We start from the raw sequence: 24,445 nt of genomic DNA, 5'->3' as shown, positions 1-24,445 counted from the left end.
CACATAAACAAAATGTGCAGCCTTTAATGTCTTACTGGGATTGATTTAAGAGTATGAGCATATCTTTTAACCTATTTCTAATTTAAGTTTCTTTCTCTGATTCTTCCTTCAGTACGACTCCATGACAGCATCTCAGAGGAAGGTTTCCATTACCTCGTCTTTGACCTGTAAGTAAAACACATGAACGCCCACATGCAAGCACACAAAGGTCACAGATTCAGGCTGCAGTATTGCTTCAGCAATTGCTTCACCTGAGCAACAAGTAATTCAAGACATAATGACTGTCACCATTCACACGTTACAGTACATCAGATTTTCCACTGAGCTGCCACGATGGAAAGGGTCAGGTTACTCTTCAATAAAGCTGTATTTATAAAGTAATTGAACAAAGGTGTTTGTGACTAGAACCTCACAACAGTAATTTTGTTCCCAGTTTTTACATCTAACAGGATCGGATTGAGTTTGGTGGAATTGAGCACATATTTATTCAGGTTAAAGACACAGAGAGAAATACTGTAGGTATTGCTGAAAGTTTCAGGTCAAGCTGTAGTTAACTGCCATCAGATTAGTATCTGAGGTGCAAATAAACCAGACTTGCAACTCAGTCTTGTCGAGGCTTGTATTATCAGTAGTCAACAGAAGTTAGGGCACATATTACACAAACATGTTGGATCTATCTATCCTCACTGACATCAACATAAATCAATATCCTTCCTCTAAAACCTTAGTTAAAACGAAACAACTGATTAAAAGAGCCGAATTTGACATTTAGAAAAGTAATTTAAAGGTGCTGTCATGATATTTTCTGTGGTGTCTATTTATTCCATTTGTGAGAGGGACTTCATTTCGTCTCTTTCGTCTCTTTAGCAGAAAAGAGAACTAACCAAGTCTTTATTCTCTCTGTGTCTGTCGACAGTGTCACTGGAGGAGAGCTGTTTGAGGACATTGTTGCTAGAGAGTATTACAGCGAGGCAGATGCCAGGTACAGTATGTCAACATTGTTATGTGTTACTAGTCAATTTCCCTCCACAGTAAAACTTCTGGCTGCTGGAAGCTGTAAAGTTATGAAAGCACAACATTTTTGTTGATGTAGTTTGTGCTTTAGTGGCAGAAACGGTGCTTGAGGTTGTTTTCAGTTCACTGTAAGCACTTTATTTTCGACCATGTAACTCGGGGCTTTTGAATTTAATTCTGTTAATAAATAATGACAAAGCTGTCTTAAGTTTAAAACCTTATTTTTCGCCTGTTGTCAGAGCCTGCAGTTGTTTTTGCACTGCAGCACACAAAAGATTATAACCAAACTAGTCAGAGCTACCAGGCTCTAACTTTTGGTCATCTCGTGGATGGACACATACCGTTGGGATTATAGTTGTCTTCTGATGATCCTGCACCAAAGATTTCTTTTGAGCCAGAACAAAACAAAGGAAAGGCGCGAGAGATGAGGTGAAGAGAGGAAATGAAAGGGAATTTACGATCCTAAAGTGAGTGAGGGCAGTCTGCTGGGCACCATATTAACTTCAAAAATAGGAAGGAGAATAAAATGTGGAGTCCAGATTTAGCCTAATTTGGACATAACGCCAGGAGCTCTTCTTTTGCTTCAGTCATACAGAGAGCGGACACTGCTCCCCCAAAATCTGTCTCTGTCCAGCCTCCTACTGCTGACCCTAACTTCACCTTTACTCATGTCAGGCTCAATTTAATCTAAAAGAAATGGTATTAATTTTAACTGCGCACTAGACCAGCAAAATTGGTGATATGTGGGCTTGGGACAAGCTTACATAAGATATCCCCCCACCGCACACACCCTGCTCGCTCCACATCCCACTTCCACACATTCATTCACATAAAAATGCATCCAACTTTCCACCCACATACACTCAGTTCAGCTACATGCCGACCGCAACTGTTTACTGTAACGTGTGTCATAATTATACCGGATGTTTTGATTGGTTGAAAGTGTCAAAATGAATGAGAGGAAATGATCTCCTGTTGCAAATCACAGCTAGCATGTCAGACATTTGGTGATGCTGCTGGTTGCTGGGTTTTGCTCCCGTTCAGCCTTCAAGAGCTTGAGCTAGTTCATGTGAAGAGTTTTCCAACCACATCGGAAATCAAAAGTGTTTATAGCTGTTCAGAGTTCAGCCACACTGGAAGGCGAAGTTAAAGGCTGGTCGTTATTGACGAGGGAAGGATGGGTTTTAAATATGGCGAACGTTTTTCAGCCTCTCCTGGAAGGAGTTCATAGTGTTGTACTCGGTTGTTCACATGAAAAGAGATAAAAATAGTTGTGTAAATTATTAAAAAGAGAGCGAGAAAGAGAAGTTCAGACCTTGTACACCTCCCACATTGGAAAGGTGTGTGCGGTACAAGCAGCTTTGATAAACCTTTAGTTAGTCAGGGCACTGTTGGGAACGTCTGGCTGGCATTCTAGTTCATCCCAAAGGTGTTCATTAAAGTTCAGGTCAGGGCTCTGGTTGTCTGTATACTTTGAGCCATAGCGTAGCAGCTAAGCTTAAAAATGTTCAACATGGTGTGACCTTTGGTAGAGCTGGCTGCTATCGACTTGCTATAGTGACAAGATACAGTGTGGAGTGTGCACAGCAGGAACCTTGACTGATATTTCACTTGCTCCTCTCCATGACTCAATCAACTGTTGTTTTGCCATCTTTTTTTCTTTGCCCTGTCTCAGCATGTATCTCTCTTCCCAGTTTGTATTTCCTTTGTTTTTTAATTGCTGGGCATTCGGGTGCAAAGTTATATTGTTGGATTTCATAGTCTCTTTTCTATTTAACCTTTCATTTAGTGCAGAATTAAATGCAAAAATAGTCATTGTGTGGTCCCTTGTGATATCATGAATGCAGAACATAATGTAGATGCACCAATTAATACATGATGATTTAATTCCTTAGCACATAATGTAAATATTTGTAAACACTAGTAAAGGTGTAAATACATGTTTTTCTTCATTGAAATCACAGCACGTGCAACAAAAAACTTCAATTGTTAAAAAGATAAACTTTCTGGAGCACCGGTGCAACCAATAAAAATGTTTAGTCGCACTTGACAGTTTTTGGGTGCATGTGCGACCAAAATAATCACATCCTGAAGCTCGTTGTGTTAAGTTTTATCTGCCTTTTGGGTGTGGCCACACACTCTTTATCGTCTGCACTGGGTTGACAGATGTGTCTCTCCTCTGTTTCTCATTCTTGTGTCTTTTCAGCCACTGCATCAATCAGATCCTGGAGAGCGTCAGTCACATCCACCAGCATGACATTGTGCACAGGGACCTCAAGGTGAGTTACTGTGGGAGGACCTTCTCTAGTCAGTAGTTAATGTACAAAAATCGGTTATTTATAGCACTGTGTTGTGAATGAAGGATGAAAGACATTTGTGGAGATTCACAGCAGGTCTAAACACACTCATGCAGACGTCATGCTCGTGTGACGTTAGGAGCGTCCTCGCTTTACCTGCTTTTTTTATCTCCTCCTTACCTCTCGATTGCCATCTCCCTCTACACCTACTCCCCTCCTATTTTCCCTATGTCCCCCTCTTTCCTCTCCTTTCTTCTACTCTCTCTATCCCCCCTTCCTCCTCCCTCTTGCACTGCTGTGGAGTGACGAAAGCAGACCAGCTGCTATTAATAGCGGGTCGGTGGGTGAGACGACGGCCAGTGACGATTTCACCCGCAGCGAGCCTGTTCACCCCGACCAGACACCGACAGCACTCTGACCTCCTCAGCTGTGTTATTTAAATTTGATAATTCAGTGAATGCAGACGGCAAAGTGAGCTGAGATTTAAACACCTGGATAACTGCACCGTATCTTTTTTATTGCCAACACTGAGTTCAGACTGCAAAACTTGAATAGTTAGCAATCTGGTCCTTTACTTTGATGTGCCAGAGCAAGATTAAACCATTACTCTCGGGTAAGAAGACAAGCATAATTGGAAAATAAACAATCTGTTTCTGTGTTAAAGTGGTGTAAATGGACTTGTGGTGCTTTTCATTGATTTTTAGCTTGTATATGGATCTCTGCATCAAATAAACTTAGAGGGGGAAGAGACAATAATGATGACTGATGAGGGCAGAGGACAGAAATGAATTACATTAATGTACAACTCTCTTTTCATGTGTTCAGACTGCATCCATGCTGTATTATTACTCCAAACTCATTTTGTGTTGCCAAACGTCATTTGAACCCACCAAAATGTATTATAAATTCTAGTAGAGACATCAAAGTTTCCAAAAATACCATGTCTAGCTGAATTTGGAAAAATGTGTCTGAAATGAGGCAAAAGTCGTCTTTAATATCTCCATTTGATGGAACGAAGCAGCTTGAAAACATGAAATGTTGTATTTGAATATTTCACTCAGTTCCTATATTATAATACTATACATTACATTGTATTAATTTGGCAGATGCTTTTGCCCAAGGTTACTTACAGAAAGTGCCTTATCCCATAATATCTTTAATTAAGAGCAGATACAGAATGTCTATGGAAACTGTCGGAGCTGAACGAGATGATTTTGTTTCCAATCTAAAAGCTGCAATAACGGATATGTTTTTGGCCACTTTCAAGTGGACGTGGTGAGGTTAGCAAACATTTGCCTATTTACATCAGCTTGAGTCCAGTTTCCGCTTTCTTTCAGCTCGGTTTTTGGTCTCTACCAACTCTGCACTGCCTGTTCTGCTGCCACCAAGTGGCCAAAAGAAGATGTGTTGATACTCCTTTAAGACGGTTGTTTCTTTGTAGAACAAACCCTTCAATCACAGCAAAAAATAACTTTGTGACTTGAAGAACTTCCTGGGGATAAAGCTGCCAAAAGTGGCATCTGTATTAGAGCCATAAAAATAACCAACAATGTCGTCAACGTGTGCCGTGGAGAGTTGTGACATCACACACACGCGTCATATTTTTGCCTCCCTGTCATCTTGGGAGAGCCACTCGCTGAAGGGAAAACAAGAATTAGAGAGAAAGAGTTGAATGATGTTGGCTGGTGGCAGACTGGGTTGCCATGGTAACTGTAGGGTGAGGTCACCCGGCTGCTGCAGCGCCAGCGTAGGGACTCATTATGCCACCTCCCATCTATCTGTCTCTATCTGTCTCCATCTCTTTTCCTCTGTTGCTTTCACTCCAGCTCTCTGTCCCTGTGTGGTTCCCCCTTTTCTCTCTCTATCCTGTTGTTTCGCCTCTGCTCGATGGAGAGGGGGAAAAAATGCTCGGAGGACGGAGGGATGGATGGATAGATAAGTAGGTGAGAGATGAGAGAGAGGCTGACAGATGTGTAGAAACAAACCAAAAGCACAAAGATTGTTGTCAGACATCAGTCTGTCTACATATGAGTGGATGTTCATCACTGTGTGGACGGCTAACCACTGCAGAGACATTTGCCCTTGAGACACACACACACACAAACACACACACCACCATATTGCAAAAAAATAAACTGGCTATCTTTAAACTTTCCATTAACATCCTGTTATCAGGATATCCGATCACTGCCCTTTGCATTTACACCTGGTATGTTCACCTGGAGACCTGGACACCTGGAGGGTCGGTTTATTTATTTATTGTTTAACGTTTTTTTTAAACACACAAAAAGGGAATTTTGTCGCTGCATCCAAAATGCTGTGTTAAATTCTGTGACAGCTGACTGAAAAGGTCTTTCCTTCAGGCGCAGCCTTTGTAGCCTGTTTGACCAAATCATGCCTCATTACTACTGTGGATGTCATCGAGCTCCTGCAGCTCGTCCAGTCATGCAGACAGATAGAACATTCCTTGAAGGAGGACACATGCTTATTTCTTGCTCTTAATTAAATGGTTTTTTTTCTCCTTCTTGTTGCTCATAACTGTGCTACAGTTTATTTTGTCTCACGCAAAACTTCATCAAGTTTATCTGAGGATAAGGAGGATTTTTATGTACAATTTGAAGATTGTGTGCACATTTTGTTGAAAAGTTTGTTGACTGTTAGGCAGACGAAATGTGAAATAGCTTGCAATGGGCGTTTATCTGCATGTTTGACATTTAACAGAAAATAATGGACAAAGGAATATTGAAAACAGCCATTAATCGCAGCATAAGTGCTTTTTTTAAAATGAGATCCTAAAGAACAATTAATCTGTGTGTGTTGCAGCCAGAGAACCTGCTGCTGGCCAGTAAGATGAAGGGGGCAGCGGTGAAGCTCGCTGACTTCGGTTTAGCCATCGAGGTGCAGGGGGACCAACAGGCATGGTTTGGTAAGAAATAAGATATTCACAGCTTGGATTTTTAACCTTATTCCTTGTATTTATTCCACAGTGTTTACTTTTATTAGCAGTATTTGCTTCAGCAAGAAAACCACCATCACTGCTTGAGAAAATAAAGTATTGATTTAGTATTGACGTGGAGTTGTTTCAGTTCATCATGGTGATAATCCGCTCTGTTTTTGTGGCTGTGTTGACAAAAAAAAAAAAAAATAACTAAGAGCAATCATGCAAGAGAAACTAATAAATAATAAAAAATTGTCCTGAGGGAAATAAATACAGGACCCATTTTTAAGGAACTGTCTAAAACATTTTTATTATACAGCCATGCTGGCGGTAGCCGTGGCCCGAGGCATTATGTTTTTGAGTTGTCCGTCCCTCCGTCTGTCTCATTCTTGTGAACGTAATATCTCTGCAATGCCTTCAGGGTATTTCTTCAAATATGGCACACTTAGACCTGGACGAGGTTTTGGTGGTCAAAGGTCATCATCCTATTTTCGTGAACACGATATCTAAAAAACAAATTAAGACAATTTCTTCAAATTTGGCACAAATGTCCACTTTGATTCGGGGATGAACTGCTTAGAATTTGGGGGTCAAAAGTCACTGTGACCTCACAAAACACATTTTTGGCCATCACTTAACAATTCATATAATAATTAGGACAACGTTTTACACAAATGTCTAATTAGATAAAAGATGAAGTAATGGTGTTTTATATCCAAAAGGTCAAAGGTCAACTTGAGTGTGATATCATACTCTGTTAGCATGTGGTGTAAATAGTTTAGTTGTATTTGGGTATTATTGTGAATATTAGTTTTACATTCAAATAGCAATAAAGAGGATATTAAATGTATCTGGTTAAAAAATTAAGAAAAGAAACAGAACGAGGGGAAGATAAGGAGGTTAAAGACAAAGACACTTACAAACGCCCTTTGTAATGCTTGATTCAGAGATTGGGAAGGCTTATGAACCTGCAGTCTTGCTCAAATCATGTTATAATAAAGAATACTGTATATCATGATGTCATTGATTTAAAAAATCACCATTGAATGTTTGTGTTTCTGTAGGTTTTGCAGGAACTCCAGGATATCTGTCCCCAGAGGTGTTGAGAAAGGACCCGTACGGAAAGCCAGTGGACATATGGGCATGTGGTCAGTTCACCAGAACTTGCAACTTGATATTATTTTTCTTGAATAATCGATTAGTTGTTGGGTCTAAAAGATGTCAGAAAATTGTGAAAATTGTCCTCAGATGTCTTGTTTTGACCACAACTCAAAGATCTTCAGTTAGAGGAGTAAAGATACCAGAAACTTTCCACATTTAAGAAGATGGAATCGGAGAGTTTCGACTTTATTGATCTTATCATATCTTATCTTATCTGGCAGTTATTTTGATAGTCGACAACTAACAGTTGCAGCTTTAAAAATGACTCCCGAAACTACATTTACATGCACTTTGTGTAGTTTTATTTACAGTATGTTCATATAGATTCTGTATGTGTGTCAGGTGTGATCCTGTACATCTTGTTGGTGGGCTACCCTCCCTTCTGGGACGAGGACCAACACAAACTGTACCAACAGATCAAGGCCGGTGCATATGACGTGAGTTCTTCTCTCTCATATTCTTGTAGTTACCTTCCTCTATGTCTGTACGTGTGAGCTGCATGGGTGTTGTTTTGGGCCGTAAAAGCTCTGCAGAGATGAGGGAAACTCCAGAGTCAGGCGATAATTTTCTTAAGGTCTGTCACGACGAGCAACACCTGCCACTTTAAACAATAAGGGAGGTGGAATTACTTGTAACCTCTTTGAGCAGCTCACATGATAGACTCAGTAGGACATACAATTTCAGAGCATGTCTACCATCAGCTTTATTAAATGCTCTTCTTCTGTGGAGCTCATATTCACTGAGCTCATATACTGAGCATGTATTTTGTCAGTGCATGGATCCATGAAGATGAGAGTTAAGGTCCACTGAGTCTGTTAGAGAGCTCCATCTGTGTTGATGAAACTTGAATTCTAATACATCATCTTAATCATAATTTATGTGAAAGAAAAAACGAGCTCTGAGCCTCGAGATGAGCCCTACAGGACACCTTCACTTCAAATCTCGTCAAGTAACAAATAACCAATTCTGTCATGCAAGTTATCTAGAAATTTAATTTTAGTTTTTAATTGCTTGCTACTTGTTATTGCAGGATTCTCATTTATAAAAAAATGATACACTATTGGAAAGCAATAGCCTTATTTATCAGATCTTGTCTTGTCCTGTGGGAGACAGGAATTTATTACCCGTATTAATTTCCATAATTGGAAGCAACCACATCTAATGAATGTGCATAATATGAGCATTGATATGAAGCTACTGTGACAAGCACTTGTAATAATCAGCACTATCATCACTGTCAAGCAGAGACCCTGAATCTCATTTCTTGTCTTTTTTTATCAGTAATTGACAACTGACACTTGAATGTTTGAGGTAAACATTTCTTGACAACCTGCTTTGGTGGCATGGTTGTGTTAATGGAGTGAGAGAAGCTATTGACTTAAATGCAAATACAGTGAGGACAGAGACGTACCTAGCAAACGCTCAGACAGATAAAAGTGTGTTTCGGTTTGAAAACGTCATATCTGTGCCTAAAAAAACAGGCACAAAATCCTGCCTGAACAGGGATATACATTCTTGACAATCCTTCCTCTTTATTTCCTCTTTCAGTTTCCTTCTCCAGAGTGGGACACAGTGACCCCCGAGGCCAAGAATCTGATCAATCAGATGTTAACGATTAACCCTGCCAAAAGGATCACTGCCGACCAGGCCCTGAAGCATCCCTGGGTCTGCGTAAGTCACACTTCTTTCAACAGAATTAAGACTCAAGACTACATGTTAGAGCTTTAGACAAAACTAAATGTACAGCAGAGTGCCATGACCATGGAAATGTGTGGCTGTGATTGGCTGATAACATCCTCTTTCCAGAAAAGCAGATGTCTCCTGGCTAATGTAATGACACTTTATATTAAGGCCATAAATACTGCAATGTGCATGAGCCTCGGTCGCCTATCGAGAAGAAACCACTCACAGGAAAGTCAACACAATTCGTTGTTGCAGTCATAACCAAACACGGCACCATTGATGTCGAATTCATCCAAAATTGCGATTAGATGTTCCTTACCAAACTGCACCTTGGGAGCCGTAGTGTCACCTAACTTTTTTATGTTCACAAGCGTGTACCTTCGACTTCTTTATCAAAGAGCCAGATATTTACTAAAGCAGCCATTAATCTTTGCAGTGACGCCTTTATGAGCTGTAGATGAGCTCTGACTATGAGTCACACAACTTAGTTACACTGCAGGCATCCGTAGAAGCTGCTACAGTTGCTACATGCTAACAGTGAACCTCCAACTGGTATAAAGAAGTTATTAGGAACAAACTTTTAAAAGAATAGATGATGAGTTAAAGACATAAGTAACATTTCTGCATTTTATATTTTGTTGAGTTTGTACTCACATTATTGCAAATGTTTGCAACAAGGGGTCCAAAACAACATTTGGTCGCCTGTTGCTATTGTAGGAGACGGTAAAAGAGTGAGAGAGGAAGTCGGTGAATGGAACATGAACGAAACTAAAGAGCTACCATCGAGTTCTGGCCATATTCTACAAATTACACCTTTAACAATAATGTTAACAAAAAGCCCGGGATCCCAGGCTACTTAAATCTTTTGTTTTGTTTTGATTGAGAGGCTTGTAGCAGCAGAAATTACCTAGTGTGCGTCTAAAGTAGGCAGCACAATAATATTCTACATGATGAGAAAATACAGAAAATGAAGGCTGAAGAAACGGGAAGAAAAATATTCATCAGGACTCTTTGTTATTTATGTTATATCGAACTTAGATTTATCTACAATGTTTTCTCCTCTTTCACCATACAGCAACGCTCCACTGTGGCCTCCATGATGCACCGCCAAGAGACTGTGGAGTGTCTGCGCAAGTTCAACGCCAGGAGGAAACTGAAAGTGAGTGTGTGGTCACAGTCACAAATACATACACACACACACACACAAACACACATTTGTACGATGTTGATTGTTGTTTGTGTCTCTCTAGGGAGCTATCCTCACAACGATGCTGGTGTCCAGGAACTTTTCAGGTGAGCTTTGGCAGCGATACTAATCCCACATCAAGAGATTTGGTTTGGCCCATAGACTTCAAATGGGGCCAGTGCTGTTGATAATACATATTTGGAGAACCTGGATTTAGAGAACCTGAGCAAATTTGTGACAGAAAACAGTGTTTTATTTAATTAATTTGAGGTTTTATACATTTTTTAGGCGATCACTTTCCTATAGAATCCAGGTGATGCGTATCGCTGTTGCTCTGTTGCTTTACTTCCTGTCTGGGATCTTTTCTTTGGCCATAACCGCACATATTTTATTCCGGTTCACATTTGCTCGTCAGCCTTGTCTACAGTTCTGATTTCGCACTTCAGAGGTTTGGCTTGGATTTCCTTTTCGTCAGCAGTTTGATCACTGAAAACATAGTGCACTCTTGATTGAACACCCTATTTGTGGACAAGACAATGGCCTGGCAGGCCAATGCATTAATGCTTTTGGCCCTGTGTTTATATGCCTTCATGTAAGTAAAGCAGCTCCTCTGGATTACTGCCAACTACTTTCTACTGGTCAGGATTGATCTAGACTGAAGAAGACAAACAGGCCAGACCTCTGAATTGCTTTAACTTTAGGCGTGTTTATCAAGTTAATGTCCACGGGAACAAGATTAATAATTTCAGGTTGCAGGTATTTCAGCGCTGAGAAGATTTCCTGTCTGCTGCCGCACTTCATCCTAATAATATCAGAGAAATACACTTTCTGGAAACTCGTGTTTTGTCATTCTTGTCTAAGTTTATTAAACCTTTGAGAAATCCAGAAATAAGAAGTCTCTCAGGCTTCAGTGTGGCTCTTGTCCCACCTGTGCCTCCACACTGAATCCCTCTCTGTCCAATAGTGGGACGGCAGCATACCAGCCCTGCCGCTACCACCAGCACAGCCGCAATGGCACAGGAAGGTACGTCTGCTCGAGGGGTTGTTGGAGTCGGGCACTGCCAACTTCGTGTTCAGGCTATTGGCATGTGGCCTGGGCTGCTTGAACCCCTCCACCTGCTGCCTGCTGCTACTGCACATTGATGGTGCCACGTTTGAATTGAACGGTGGTCATTGCACTGGGGCATCTTACACAGAAACACACACACACACGTAAAAGGAAACCGTGAACGCAGCTCAGCTCTTGACCTTTCAGTGCTGCTGCGTGTGTCGATGCTCTAATGAACAGTGCTCCTCTTCAGGACTGGATATTTAATTTCCTGTGTCGAACACAACAGCCATTTAACTGACACCCAGCATGACCCTCTGACCTCCTTCCAACTGCTGCAGCTGGTCCCATATCTTTTCTTCTGCAGCATCGGCAATTTAACCTTTTATCTTACAAATCAGGGGTGTCATGATCTAACAATGGCATAGCCGTCAGTGCTGAAAAACAATGTTTAAATCAAATTGTGACCTTAAATTTGAAAAGAGAAATTGTGAAACCCCTATTACAAATATAAACAGACACGGCAGCATTCGACCTCCACAACACTCCCAGTTTTGCCTCCTTTGAATCAGTTTGTATCCACAGTACTCGGCTGATGCCCAGTCGATGCCTGCCCGTGCTCGCTGCAACCTTCCCTCCGCATGGCTCTGGCACTAACGGCCAGCCAAGCATGTGTATGAGCCCACAGCACAGCACAGTATGCCTACCTGCATGGGAAGCCGGATAAACAGAATGCACAGTGAAATTTGTTATCGATACACCTTTGCCTCCTCTCTCCTGCCTGCTCCGTTGTCTTTGTGTGAACAGACAAAACCACAAGAAACCTGAAGGCGTCAGTATGCTTCAAACAAATTGATTGTAGGATTTTCAGTCAGCGTCTGACACCAGCTCTCCTCAGGCCTTTCAACACTGAATTTAGTGGGGTGTCAGAAAACTTCATTATAAGACCAAGTAGCAGAAAATGGAAACACTCAAGTAAAGTACAAATACCTCAAAACTGTTCTTAAGTACAGTACTTGAGTAAATGTACTTAGTTACATTCCATCACAGCTGACAGTTCATGCAGGTTCCACACTTAAAGTAGCTTTTAGCCGTCGTTAGTTTGTATGAAGCATACCAAAACCTTTCCAGATCAGTCACACGACAGAGCGATCTGCTTTCTTAAAGGCTTTTAATGCAGGAATTGTGGTTTGACCGGCAAATGGATGCAGATAAGTTGTTAATAAAGGTTTTCTCTTTATGCTTGATAACAGTTGTTACATTTTAGTCTGAAATTTAAGAGTCTGGTTTGGAGACGATGTTCTGAACTTAAAGGTTTCTGCTCAGTCTCATGAATGTTGGGAATGCACTCCTCTGACTCTTTAAACATAAACACTTTGAAGTGGATGCTGCATGCCAGACGTGTTGATAAGCCACTGTCATCGCATGAACCCTCCACCTCTGTGACAGTTATTAAAGAATGTATTTTAACATGCAGTAAAGGCTTGACAGGTGGTTGTGCCCGCAGTTGTCATCTTCAATTTTCATTCAGATGTTAAGATTTTAAATACATCACTGTTCTCTTGCCTTCTTCATCGCCCTCCTTCCTCCTTTATAAATGGAAGGTAAGGGAGGATCACTGGACGTGACTAACACAAATATGAGTGTTTATGTGTGTGTTTCTTTTCAGTCTGTTTGTGTGCATGCGGTTGACTTTATTTTTTTTCAGTTTGCTGTTAGGTTGTGTGTCGTTGTCATTTCTATGCAAGTCTGGTTATAACTGTGTGTACAGGTTTTCAGATGCACGCACATGATCACTTAGCATTAACTGGTTGGGTTACAGTAGGCGGTTTATATGGTGGCCCTGAAAGCTCAACGCACAGCAACAACATGCAAATAAGAAACAAGGAAAACATTTAGAAAAATTATTGCTGCAAATACAGAAAACAGAACCTCTTGCAGAAGCACCAGAAACTGGAGGGGACACTAAGAAATGATGAAGTTATGAGGCTGTTGTGTACAAGTGGTGCTAAACAAGTGCTGTGTTCATCACTTTTTAGTGTCCCCTGGAAACACTTTCCATCTGTATTTGGTTGTTTTCTTTGTAAATGCTGCACATGTTTTGTCAAATTGGTGATGATTTTCCATTTTTTCTCTTCTCGTGTTTGTCTAATTACATGTGTTTTTTGTTTTGAACTCTCGGGGCCAGTGGGTTGTTTTACCTGCAGGAACAGTCGACTACATATGTTAAACATTTTGATTTTTGGTGCTTTTTTTCCAGCAACAGACGTTCAGTTGACATTTTTCTTGGTGACACTAATTATTTTCGGCGTAGCGTTTAACACAAACAGGTTGTTCTGAGCACTTAATGGGTTCAGAAAGTAACTCATGTACTCATTCAATTCAGTTATTAGTTAATTGATTGATCCATTCATAAGTACTCGCTGGAAGCCATTAGGAGGAAGTTCACTGCACCGGGATCAATTTATCACTTAATAGTTGAACTGCTATACTGCTCCACTGTATGACAGTGTACTTTCGTTTTTATTTTTGTTTTACCTGCTTTTAATTGTTAATTTATTTAACCACTACCTCACAAATGTTGATAATATGAAGGATGATTTAACCTAAACGAGTGATAAAAAATAGAAAATGGTTAGCTGATTCGTTGGTCTAAAACTAGGAATAAACATGGATTAATAAATGTTTAAAAGAAACAATAAATTGAAGGAGATATTTGATCAAATTAGATTTTTTTAAACAGAAAACAATGATGGAAAAAGGTAAAAATAGTTCCAAAGTATTTTTTGATAGTTTTAATACTCCAAGTTGACTTTTCATTTTTAGTCTGCTATGTCTATATCATCAAAATCTCCTTTTAAATATTTAATGTCCATGTTAATCCCTTTATTTTTGGGTGGGATTGTCGGTCACACAATAGTTTCACTCTGAGGCCCGATGAACCTTTATCCAACCATCTTTTTTCGTTTAATTGAGTGATCTAAACATAATAAACTGTCTTCTCTCTCTTTCTTTCAGCATGCAAAACCTTACTAAACAAAAAGTCCGACGGTGTGAAGGTAAGTTCTCTGACCCATGAGGGCTTTTTTTACTTTACCGTTTCTGTCTTACTCTTCCTTTCTTCTGCTGTCTCCCTTTCGGTCTGTCACCTTAACGACTGTCTATTAACATGTGTTTTTGATATTAGGAGCAGTATGTTCTTTAAGTTGGATTACCTTTGTGCTCTGGTGCTCCTTTGTTAAATGTTATTTAAAGGATTGTTATGTAGGATTGGTCATGTGTAGGAATTAGCAGTTAAAGGTGGGGCGCAGGTGATACAGATTAAAATGAAAGATAGGGACCTAATAAAGGATTTTAAAATTGTTCATGTTTTTTTTACCGCCAGATCTTTCTTTGATTCACAGCGATTCGAGCCACCATCTTGTCTTGGTGCTCATTTTGTTTTGATCGACAGTCAGCGTCAGTGCATGCAGTGAAGCGCCATGATCAACAAGGGCCAAACTAAAATCCCCGTTACATACAGTTACTTAAAACAATAACTAAACCTAGTATTTAACAAATAAACTGCACAACCAATGATTTAAATCTTTCAGTCCTCCTTATATTCCCTATATTGTTTCTGCAGCTGATTGTTTTTTTTTCTTCTGAAGCCCCTCTGCCTCATCTTTGTTCCTGTGTAAGCTTGTGCAGCTGTTTTGTTTTTCTCTCCTCCTGGAATCAATCTGGCAGCTTCACTTTTTTACTATTTTTGATTAGCTCCTTGTTTCCCGATGACCCCTTATTTTTTCCTCCTCCTTTCCATTGCTGTCTGTCAGAAAAGGAAATCCAGCTCGAGTGTTTGTTTGATGGTGAGATCGGCTCTGTCGTTTTCGCTCATTTTTCATTCTTTGTCTCTCTTCGTCTCTCCTGTTCTAGCCCTCCCTCCTCCCTGTTTCATTTGTTTGTTTTGGTTTATTTTGAGCAATGATGCTTGAGGCGTCGTCTATGACCGTTTTCGTCTTGTCCGATTTCTGTTCATCCAGCATCCGTGCATCCCCTTCTGCTACAAACGCCACCAAAAGCTTTTCAACTCAAATAACACACACACACACACACATGCACACACACTCACCTCCTATCCAGTTATTCTGATGTCTGACCCATCTGCCTATGGATAGGATCAGGCATTTTGGCTTACTTACCAACATCCCTGAACATCACAGGAGCGACAAGGGACATTCTTATCATTGTAAACATCAGTATAAAATCATTTTCCCTTTTCTTTTTGTATTATTGCATATTTGTTGTACCCTCATTATTTTTCATTTGAGTGAATTTTAGTTTTTTTCCCCTCTTCCTGTTAATAAAATAGCTGTCTTGGTTACCTGCTAATAATCGCCACCATTGAGAGACAGATCATACCTGATGGATTGAGGTTATCACACTGCACATAAGAAGTGGTGTATGTAAAGTAATGAAGTAAAAATGTATTGACAAGTTAAGTTATTTTTAATATTTCTGTTGGAATTTGGTTTATCAGGGTTAGGGTTAGTCGGATACTATTTTCTGTTAACACATTTTAGGTGGTTGTTCTTAGCCTTTACAACCAGCATTGAAACTGTAGTGAATAGTAACCAGAGCGCTTGTTCTTAAACACTTTGTGTTGTAATTATTCAAATATATTGAAAATGAATGGTTTTTGTTATACCAGTAGATTTTCTGAATGGCAGTAACGAGACCGTAACCTAATTCTTCAGTTTAATTACTCACTTATTCATTCAGTGGAAAAACATTGTAATAGTGTTTGCAGGGGAGCCTTGAAACAACAAAATATTGCTGAAAAGTTTTGTCTTGAAACCACACGTTGCGTAAAAGGTTCTAGTTTGTGCTTTTTCAATTTCTTTCAAAATCATTTTACGTGTCTTTTTTTGTTGGCAAGCTGACGTTTGATCTAGGTGCGGATTGATTCATCAAAATCCAGTCAAAGCAATAAACAGTGTCTGTTGTTGCAGTGATGATAAGTAGCTTTATGGGTCAGATAGGCTTGAGTATCGTCCTTGAGCTGAATTTGCATCAGCTAAAGAAGGAAAATAACAACATACAGTGCAGTCCTTTAGAGGGGCATACACCGTTCTCAGAGAAAAACCTGTCATCAAGGCCTTTCACTGCATGCACAGACCTGAGCTGATAACCATTTTTATAAACTTAATTTCTGACTTGGTTACAAAAAACAACAACAACTTGTGATTCCTCCTTTTATCCCAGGAGATGTTGCTTTACCTTCTTGTAAGAGTGCTGGGAAAACACTTATAATCCAGTCTGAAAATATGTTTTTAAAATGCATTTGCTGACTAACTGTTCTGTATTTTTTTCTGTACCATTTTTTAATGTTGTGCAATGTCTGCAAAAGTTTTAGACCTTAAACGCAGATAGACACCAGGACGCTAAACTCAAAGCCCTTCAATCACCCAATACAGAGTTTTATTATAGAGAAAAATAACTTGTGTTAGTTAAACAAAAGGCAAATTTGAAACAGGACATTTAATTCTTAATAAAGAATATCTACATTGGCCGTGTAATGGCGCTATTCCTGTGTTCCCACTAAGAGTCCCATAGACTGGTTTATGGTTCCAACCCAGTGGGAGCAGTGGGAGTCATTCTGTGTTGTGTTTCTTTGCCCCAGTCGCAGGGAAACAGCAGTAAAAACAGTGTAGTAAGCAGCAGCAGCACCAAAGACAGCAGCATGTCATCTTCAGCACCAATGGTACCTCATCTCTATTTGGTTTCTCTCACATTGCTTTTTATGGCATCATTTCCATATTTTCAATGTTCAGTTCTGTCCCCTCCTCCTCATCTTTTTTGTCACATCCCATGTTGAGTGAAGTCTTCTCCGTTCCTTCGTCCTCTCTCTCGTCCTTCATCCTCTGCCTCTTTGCTTCTGTTCTGAACAAAAACTGTGATGTTGGCAGTGGATTTTGACAACTTTTAAATTGAACGACTGGTTCGTGCCTCTCCTGGCTTGTGTCTTACCCAGACCTCACGCTGACACACGTGTGTGTGTGTGTACATATATATTTACACAGTGCACAACACTGACAGGTAGACAAATGACTTTCATTTTGTGGTACAACAGCCGACACTTCAATCAAGTTCTGCTCAGCCTCATCCTGGTGACTCCTCTGTGTGTTCAACTGTGGCACCTGAGCTTTGTTGATGGTTTGTCTTTGAAGGAAAAACAAGAGTTAGGGCAATTTGTCGGAAAGGTTGAACCTCTACTACATCAAAAGACGGCTTTTTATAAATTGCTCTTCGATATGTGCCTTTTGAATGATGAGGACTTCTGGGTAAAACACCAGCTGGAGTGGCTGGGTTACAAAGGGATCATAATTGTGTGAGGATGCAGCCCCTCTGTTTATATACGAAATCAGCCATATATACAACATACAATAGAGCTTGAACAAAGCTTGTCCCAGGTTTGAAATTTGACTATCAACTTAATGAAAGCCAAAGCTCTTCTCTCATCAGTGAAGTCCACCGTGGAGCCAGGTGCTTATTTAGACCTGAATTTTTTGTAATAAAGGCTTAAAATGCCCCTCAAAAATACTTGAAATTCCCCATAATCCCAAATGTCATTGAAGGGGCTGCATGTTCTGTGGTTGTAGTTCCTGGATGTTGGGTCCAGTGTGGATCAGGATCAGGAGCCTGAGTGTGTGACTTACTGACTTATTAACCAGAATTCTGTGGGCTTGTTTTCAGTGCGGTACTCAGATCTCTCGAATTACTTTGGGCTGAATGTTTCTGTGGCGGGGTCAAGGTTGAGGATGAGGAGTGATTAAACGAACAAACCCTGTCAACAAGTCGCTCAGTGCAGTGTTCACCACATGTAGGTTGTGATGGAAGATTTACACGGTTAGAAGTGTTGATGGCGAGAGAATTTCTTCAAATTTGGCGCACAAGTCCACTTGGACTCAAGGATGGTCATGAATGATAAGAATCGGTGTCTCAGTTCACTTTCCCTGAGTAAATCAGGTGCTGTGCCACTCCAAAAACACTTAAAAATGTTGCCTCAGTTCACAATTTTATTTATTATTCTGACACATTTTGGTAAACGGGCCCTCATCAGACCTGATGATGATTTCTTATTCTCCATAAAAGGAGGAAGATATAACTGGTGGTGCTCTTATGAAGGCTTGTTTACCAAAACAAGTCAGCATAAGTAATTATAGTGTGACATATGTGGGCCCATATTCCAAAGTACTCCTAGTTTATAAATGCATCAGTGTTTATTTGCTTTTCCGATGTTTCTGTAATTAATTAGCACCAAGTTGGATATATCAGAACTTACTGTACCAGTTGGATTTTGAAGAAAGTTGCATATGCATAGCTGATATGAACTCAACACTCATGTAAGTCTCTCACAGAGCTCTCCTCCTCCTCCTCCTCCTCAGTCGTGGCCCTGAATACGTGTTTCGCTGTTTGAAGTGTTCATGGCTGTTTTCGTGCATTTTAGAGACTCTAAAATGACCATGCAGGCCACAGCGCTGGTGAATGACGAACAAGCAGCCTCTGTACTGTAGCTCCTATGCTTTGTTTTGGTGTGCGCACATGCGTGTTTTTTTTTTATGTTTGTCGCCATGGAATAAGTTCCCTGGCATCTCCCCCGCTGCCCCCACATCCCCCCTCCTTGCATGGTAAAGTGTGTCCTACCTCCCCCCAGGAAGCCCAGACCACTGTTGTTCACAACCCAGCTGACGGCACCAAGGTAAGCCCCTCCTTCTCCAGCAACTAGCAACCAGCCACTACTAACACTGGCAGGTAACTCGTGGAGGATTTTCTCTAAATACACTTTCAAAGCAACTATAAAGAATTTCTACACTTAATTTCTGTCGGGATTTTTCATTATTTCTCTTCCTGATTACCAGAAGGGATTTTCTCCGTGATGTTGAATCCTGTGTGCTCTCCGAATCTGTCTGTAATTTCACATTTATATGAAAGAGAAAATCCTACACATACCGTCTGACAGCAGCACACTGACAAATACTATATAGGAACCACCTGTTATCCTGCTTGCGCTGTTATGTTGGTGTTCAAGCTTGCAAAAACTAGGATCACTACATAGATATAGATATTCACATGCTTTTACACACTTAATTTTTTTTTGCGCTGACACTTTTCACACTAAGACTTTCCCGCACTGCCTTCCTCACGAAGAACACATACACACTAACATGCACACGCACGCTCCCTGTGAAATTCACACAACTGCAGACACGACTTTGTTGCTCTGGTATGTGTGGCTCTGCGCTGCTGTCCTGGCTGGTTTGTGCTCCTGGGAGGGAGTCGTCTACCCTTCCATCCATCTGTCATTGTATGTCTGTACGGGAGAGAATTGGGCAAAGTGTCCAAAGCTTCCTAACCCCAGTCTCACTTTACACGTTAAAAAATGATTTGTCTTGCTATGTCTCTCTTCTCTCTGTTTTTGTCTCGACCCTCTCTGTCTGACAGGGATCCACAGAGAGCTGTAATAACACAGAAGAGGAGGAGATGAAAGGTAGGAAAGGTACTTGTCAAACTTTCACCTACTCTGCATGCCTGTTTACGATCACTTTACATCTTATCCCGGTTTTGTGACTCTTTGAAACTCCAGATCGGATGGAGATTTAGTATTATTTCATTTTATATTTGAGAGAATGCATGTCAGGAAACTGTCAACTCATCTTCAGTCAGGATAGTGGAGGTCTGGGGATCCAGTAAGTTTAGTAGTCAAAGACAAAAGATTCCTTTGAGGTTTTCAGGAAAGACAAATGTGCCATAAAGAGTTGCATGTACACGCTGATAACAGAGTCGCTCTTGTTTTCTCTTTTTGCTCCTGTTCATATTGATGGCATGGTGGCGAAGTGCTTTTTAAGAGAGCTTCGTAACCAAACAGCCGGTCACAGCTACAAAATGTCTTTCTTTTCATTCTTAAATTCTCTACTTTTCCAAGTAAAGCCACCATCTCACATTCACAATTTCCTACAATATGTAGGTACTGTACCTGTGCGTGTTGGCGTGAGCGGGTGCATGTCAGCATCAAACGCCGCTTAAGCTTTTAATTAGTCGGGAATGACCCTTTAACGTTTTCAGGTGAATGAAGAAGGACAGAGCTGCCTGCAGCTTTCCAGAGTTAGTTCAAGAGTTAATCCACTTACTTAAGGCAGCTTTCTGAGCGTTTAACAGCTCTCGATCTCATGGTGGATGATCGGTGACATGCAATCACAGAGGCTCTTCTTCCTCCTCTCTCCTCTTCCGGTGTGAGCTGGTATTAGGAAATATTTATCGTTTTTGTGTGAAAATGCACTTAAATCAATAATCAATTATCAAAATGGTTTCAGATAAATTTTCTTCCCATCGACAAATAATTTCCTGGTCTAGTTGTTGCAGTATTTTTCCCAATTTCTTGTCATTTTTCAGGCTACACAATAGATTATTTGATTGATGGATTAACTTGTAATGAATTCCTCTCAGACTCCCTGTGAGTGTGTGTGCTTGTTTGTACTTGTGTCTTGTGATGGCCAGTGGCTGCCTGTGCGTCTACTAGTACAGACAGTGCAGTGTTGAGCCAGTGCAGCACGATTGAGGAGCAGAGCTGGACGCTGTCTCCTCACTGCCCTCCACCCACCTGTAAGTCAGCAGAAGTTTACCTGAGTGACCTCTCAGCTCTGACCTGTGTGTGCTGACCTTTCCTCTTCAACAACAACAGACATTTAGCTGTTTAAAAAGCCCCACATATACAAGACTCCTCTCTTCCACTCTGCCCAACTCACTGCACTCTCTGCCCTCCTGTGCTGCCATCTTCTGGCATCCAGGCCTGACTGCAAGCTACTGTTTCAACTGTTTAACTGACCGTCTGGAGTCTAATTTCCTAAAATCACAGCTTGAATAAAAAATTTTAATTTTAATGCAAATAGTTAAACACATGTTTTAACTTCAATTCACTGGGATGACTGTACCTGCCTGCAGCTCGTCCCCTGCAGGAGGCTGCTAACAGCCCCAGTGCCCCTCAGTCCAGTCCAGCTCAGAGCTCCTGTCCTGATCCAGAGTCCGCTCTGTCGCCCCCCACAGGCAGCAGCAGCAAACTGCAGCACAGTAAGTGCCAGGCACGTTGTGCAGTGCTTGTGCAAAAGCCCCTGAAGCAGTTTGAGGACTTCAGGCAATAAACTGACTCCATGAACACAGAGTGACATGCAGGTGTGGAGGATTTGCTAGCTGGCTTTTCTGGCTCAGCAGCTGCATGGTTGTTAAAAAGTGGAAAAAACACTTTCAGAGCGTGTTCATCTCGGCTGGTTTATTCTGTTCTCAGTTTGAGCTGATGTTCAGTGTGTTTGCATGCAGTTTGTGGTTTTCTGGTGAAATGATTTTATGCCTCATTCCCTGAATTTCTGCTGCATTTGAGTCATGATTTGACTTCTCCCAAAGAGTTTTTAAATTACACATTAAAGTGGATATTGTTTGTGTGGGTTTGTGTGTGTGTGTGCACCGTGAAAGATTTCTAGAGTTGTGTCACTTCAGACAAGTTGTCTTAGTTGAAGTTTTTGTATTTTAATGGACTTCTCAACCATTTGTTTGGACATTGTTTGAGCTGTGGTATCTTGATTTTTGTTGTTGTTATTGTTGTAGTTATTGATTTCTGGCTGTTTCTTCTGACTTTACACAAAGTCAGTGGCAGAAAATTATCTCTCAGGCTGCATGTGTCCCGTTTATGGTTAAGTCTTCATAAGTTACTAGTTTAGTTTTAGAGAATTTATCAAACAGCATGTCAATTAGTACCCCAAAAAGTCTGATAATTTCTTGAAATAATTTCAAAGTTCTACTGATCAATAGAGATGTTTATTAATGGTAAAGGTTGTATTGCTAAATTACTTTAAACTGAATATTACTAAGGAATTAAAGTCTTCATAATGACTTTTGTATGCTATTTTCTTAAGTCATTCTTTGAATTTGACCGTTGAACTCTTGAAGATAAATACAGGTTAATACAGGGTGTGATACTGATGATATTAGTAACAGTGATTCAACAAAGCCAAATCAAAGCACAGTCACATTTGATGGACATTAACAAACCTCAGTCTGCCCAAAGTGTGTGTCCAAAGTGATGGTTTGCAGAAAACCACAAAAGAAGCCCCATTTAACACAGCTCATAGTGCTCAAAGCAATTAAGAAACCTGAAATCGTTAAAGGGTTAAGTTTCTTGTCAAAAACACTTAATGTTTTAGTGTCACATGGACTCCTCGGTTATCCACACTGTGGATGCTGTGTTAAACATGGAGAGTGCACCAAACACACCACACTCTCCAGAGTGACATCAAATGTCAATTACCAGAGGCGTTTGCCTGTGTGATGAACTTAATTCAAATGTCAGAGGTTTCAAGTAAATTCAGGGAGAGCATGAGGAGCAGCGTTTGTACGTTCAACCTCCAAATGATTTCTGACAGTCTGTAACCTCCTCTGGTTCTGCTTCTGTCTGTTTTCAGCTCGTAAACAGGAGATAATCAAGATGACGGAGCAGCTGATTGAAGCCATCAACAACGGGGATTTCGACGCTTACACGTAAGTTAAACCTCTTTGTGTTCAAGTCATCGTCTGTTAGACTTATTTTATTTACTCTTTTGCATTGTTGAAATCGTTTTGTCTCAGTGTTATCATTTGCCTGTAAAGTACTCATTTTGGGTTCAACACATACCTCGATCTAACTGAACCTTTAAAACTCATGTGATCTGTTCTGCAGTGTTTATTCCTCCTCACTCTTTCCTGCAGGATAAATTCTTAAGCTGAAGTTTATTTATGCTTTCCTCTGTCAGGAGAATCTGTGACCCTGGACTGACTTCTTTTGAGCCAGAGGCTCTTGGAAACCTGGTGGAGGGTATGGACTTCCACAAGTTCTACTTTGAGAACTGTGAGTTGCTCAGTGCTCTTTATATTTGTAACAGTTTCTTTTGAGTGCTTTGTATCTGCAAAGTAGTAGGCCTTTGTTGACAAGAGTTCAATCTAAAAACGGCCCCTTAGTTTTATTAGAGGTCAAAGACCCTTTTTTTTTGGTTGGGCAGATTTTTTCTTCCTACAAGATGTAATCATGTGAATCTTACTGGTGAAATACATTTTATTAGACAACGCACTTCATCAGAAATCACGCCTAATGTTTTTCTGAATTTTGCAGGAAATGTGTGTAAAATGAAAAGCCAGACATCTTTTAAATTTTTTCATTTATTGAAGTCAGTATGAAGTGATCAGTCTATAAATACACTCACCCTTCAGTTATGCAACAGTTAGCTCCTCAGGCTGTTTGAAGCTGCCAACATGTGTCGCCTGTGGCAGCTCTAAATATGCTAAACGCTCTCAAATTCGGTTACTCGGCTTCACGTTGACACCTGTCAGGTCCATTTACAAACAGCTGAGCCGCGTGTTTTCCATCCCCACAGTGCTGAGTAAAAACAGCAAGCCGGTGCACACCACCATCCTCAACCCCCACGTCCATCTGATCGGCGAGGACGCCGCCTGCATCGCCTACATCCGCCTGACGCAGTACATGGACAGCCAGGGCCGGCCGCGCTCCTGCCAGTCGGAGGAGACGCGCGTGTGGCATCGCCGAGATGCCAAGTGGCTCAACGTGCACTTCCACTGCTCAGGAGCACCGGCTGCACCCCTGCAGTGAACTGAGAACCCAGGCCCAGGTAAAGTGGGAACGCTTGAGTCTGAAGGGGGCAATAACAGTGATATGCTGCATTATGGTCAACTGTAAAAGCTCTTAAGACGGGTTATTTGGATCTTCTGTGGGTTTTTACAGAGCAGCGTTTTCTACTTATAGACTTCAGGCAGCAAAGCTTTATTGTTAGTAACCTTAAAACTGACTCAACCAGCATCTGTCAGGTTTACTGGAGAGGCTGACAGTTAACAGTGAATGTTGTCGATCTGTAATGAGCAAACACATTTCACACAAATATTAAACTATTGGAGTTAAACATTAAACTCTCAAATACAGATGTCTCAAAACTTCTGCATGACCAGAGACCACTTGGGTGAAAAGAGAATGTTTTATTTTGTAATTTAGGTGAACTTCTCCTAAAAGACAGTTTAAAGACAGTCATTAACTGTTTGTTCTT

General features: G+C 40.7%; 1 protein-coding gene across 20 annotated transcripts in view; it reads left to right on the top strand.

The window, feature by feature from the left end:
* Positions 1-24,445, top strand: part of camk2g2 (calcium/calmodulin-dependent protein kinase (CaM kinase) II gamma 2) — a 60,468-nt gene that overhangs the window by 31,088 nt on the left and 4,935 nt on the right. Inside the window, exons 4-21 of one of the 20 annotated variants that reach the window (XM_084376527.1) lie at positions 113-167; positions 917-982; positions 3,221-3,293; positions 6,135-6,237; positions 7,314-7,397; positions 7,753-7,847; positions 8,959-9,081; positions 10,169-10,252; positions 10,344-10,386; positions 11,244-11,303; positions 14,346-14,386; positions 15,143-15,175; positions 16,996-17,070; positions 19,024-19,068; positions 19,812-19,866; positions 22,820-22,895; positions 23,147-23,241; positions 23,765-24,016. In XM_084376527.1, coding sequence (XP_084232653.1) covers positions 113-167; positions 917-982; positions 3,221-3,293; positions 6,135-6,237; positions 7,314-7,397; positions 7,753-7,847; positions 8,959-9,081; positions 10,169-10,252; positions 10,344-10,386; positions 11,244-11,303; positions 14,346-14,386; positions 15,143-15,175; positions 16,996-17,070; positions 19,024-19,068; positions 19,812-19,866; positions 22,820-22,895; positions 23,147-23,241; positions 23,765-23,997 — 1,439 coding nt within the window. In that variant the 3' untranslated portion in view covers positions 23,998-24,016. Of the gene's footprint in view, positions 1-112; positions 168-916; positions 983-3,220; positions 3,294-6,134; positions 6,238-7,313; positions 7,398-7,752; positions 7,848-8,958; positions 9,082-10,168; positions 10,253-10,343; positions 10,387-11,243; positions 11,304-14,345; positions 14,387-15,142; positions 15,176-16,989; positions 17,071-19,023; positions 19,069-19,811; positions 19,867-22,819; positions 22,896-23,146; positions 23,242-23,764; positions 24,017-24,445 lie in introns of all 20 variants that reach the window. The other 19 variants (XM_084376526.1, XM_084376515.1, XM_084376531.1 and 16 more) reach the window with 19 other exon arrangements.

Source organism: Pagrus pagrus (assembly GCF_965226575.1).
Source record: "Pagrus pagrus genome assembly, chromosome: 15".
Lineage (NCBI taxonomy): Eukaryota > Metazoa > Chordata > Actinopteri > Spariformes > Sparidae > Pagrus > Pagrus pagrus.
This window is presented reverse-complemented; position numbering and strand designations above follow the sequence as displayed.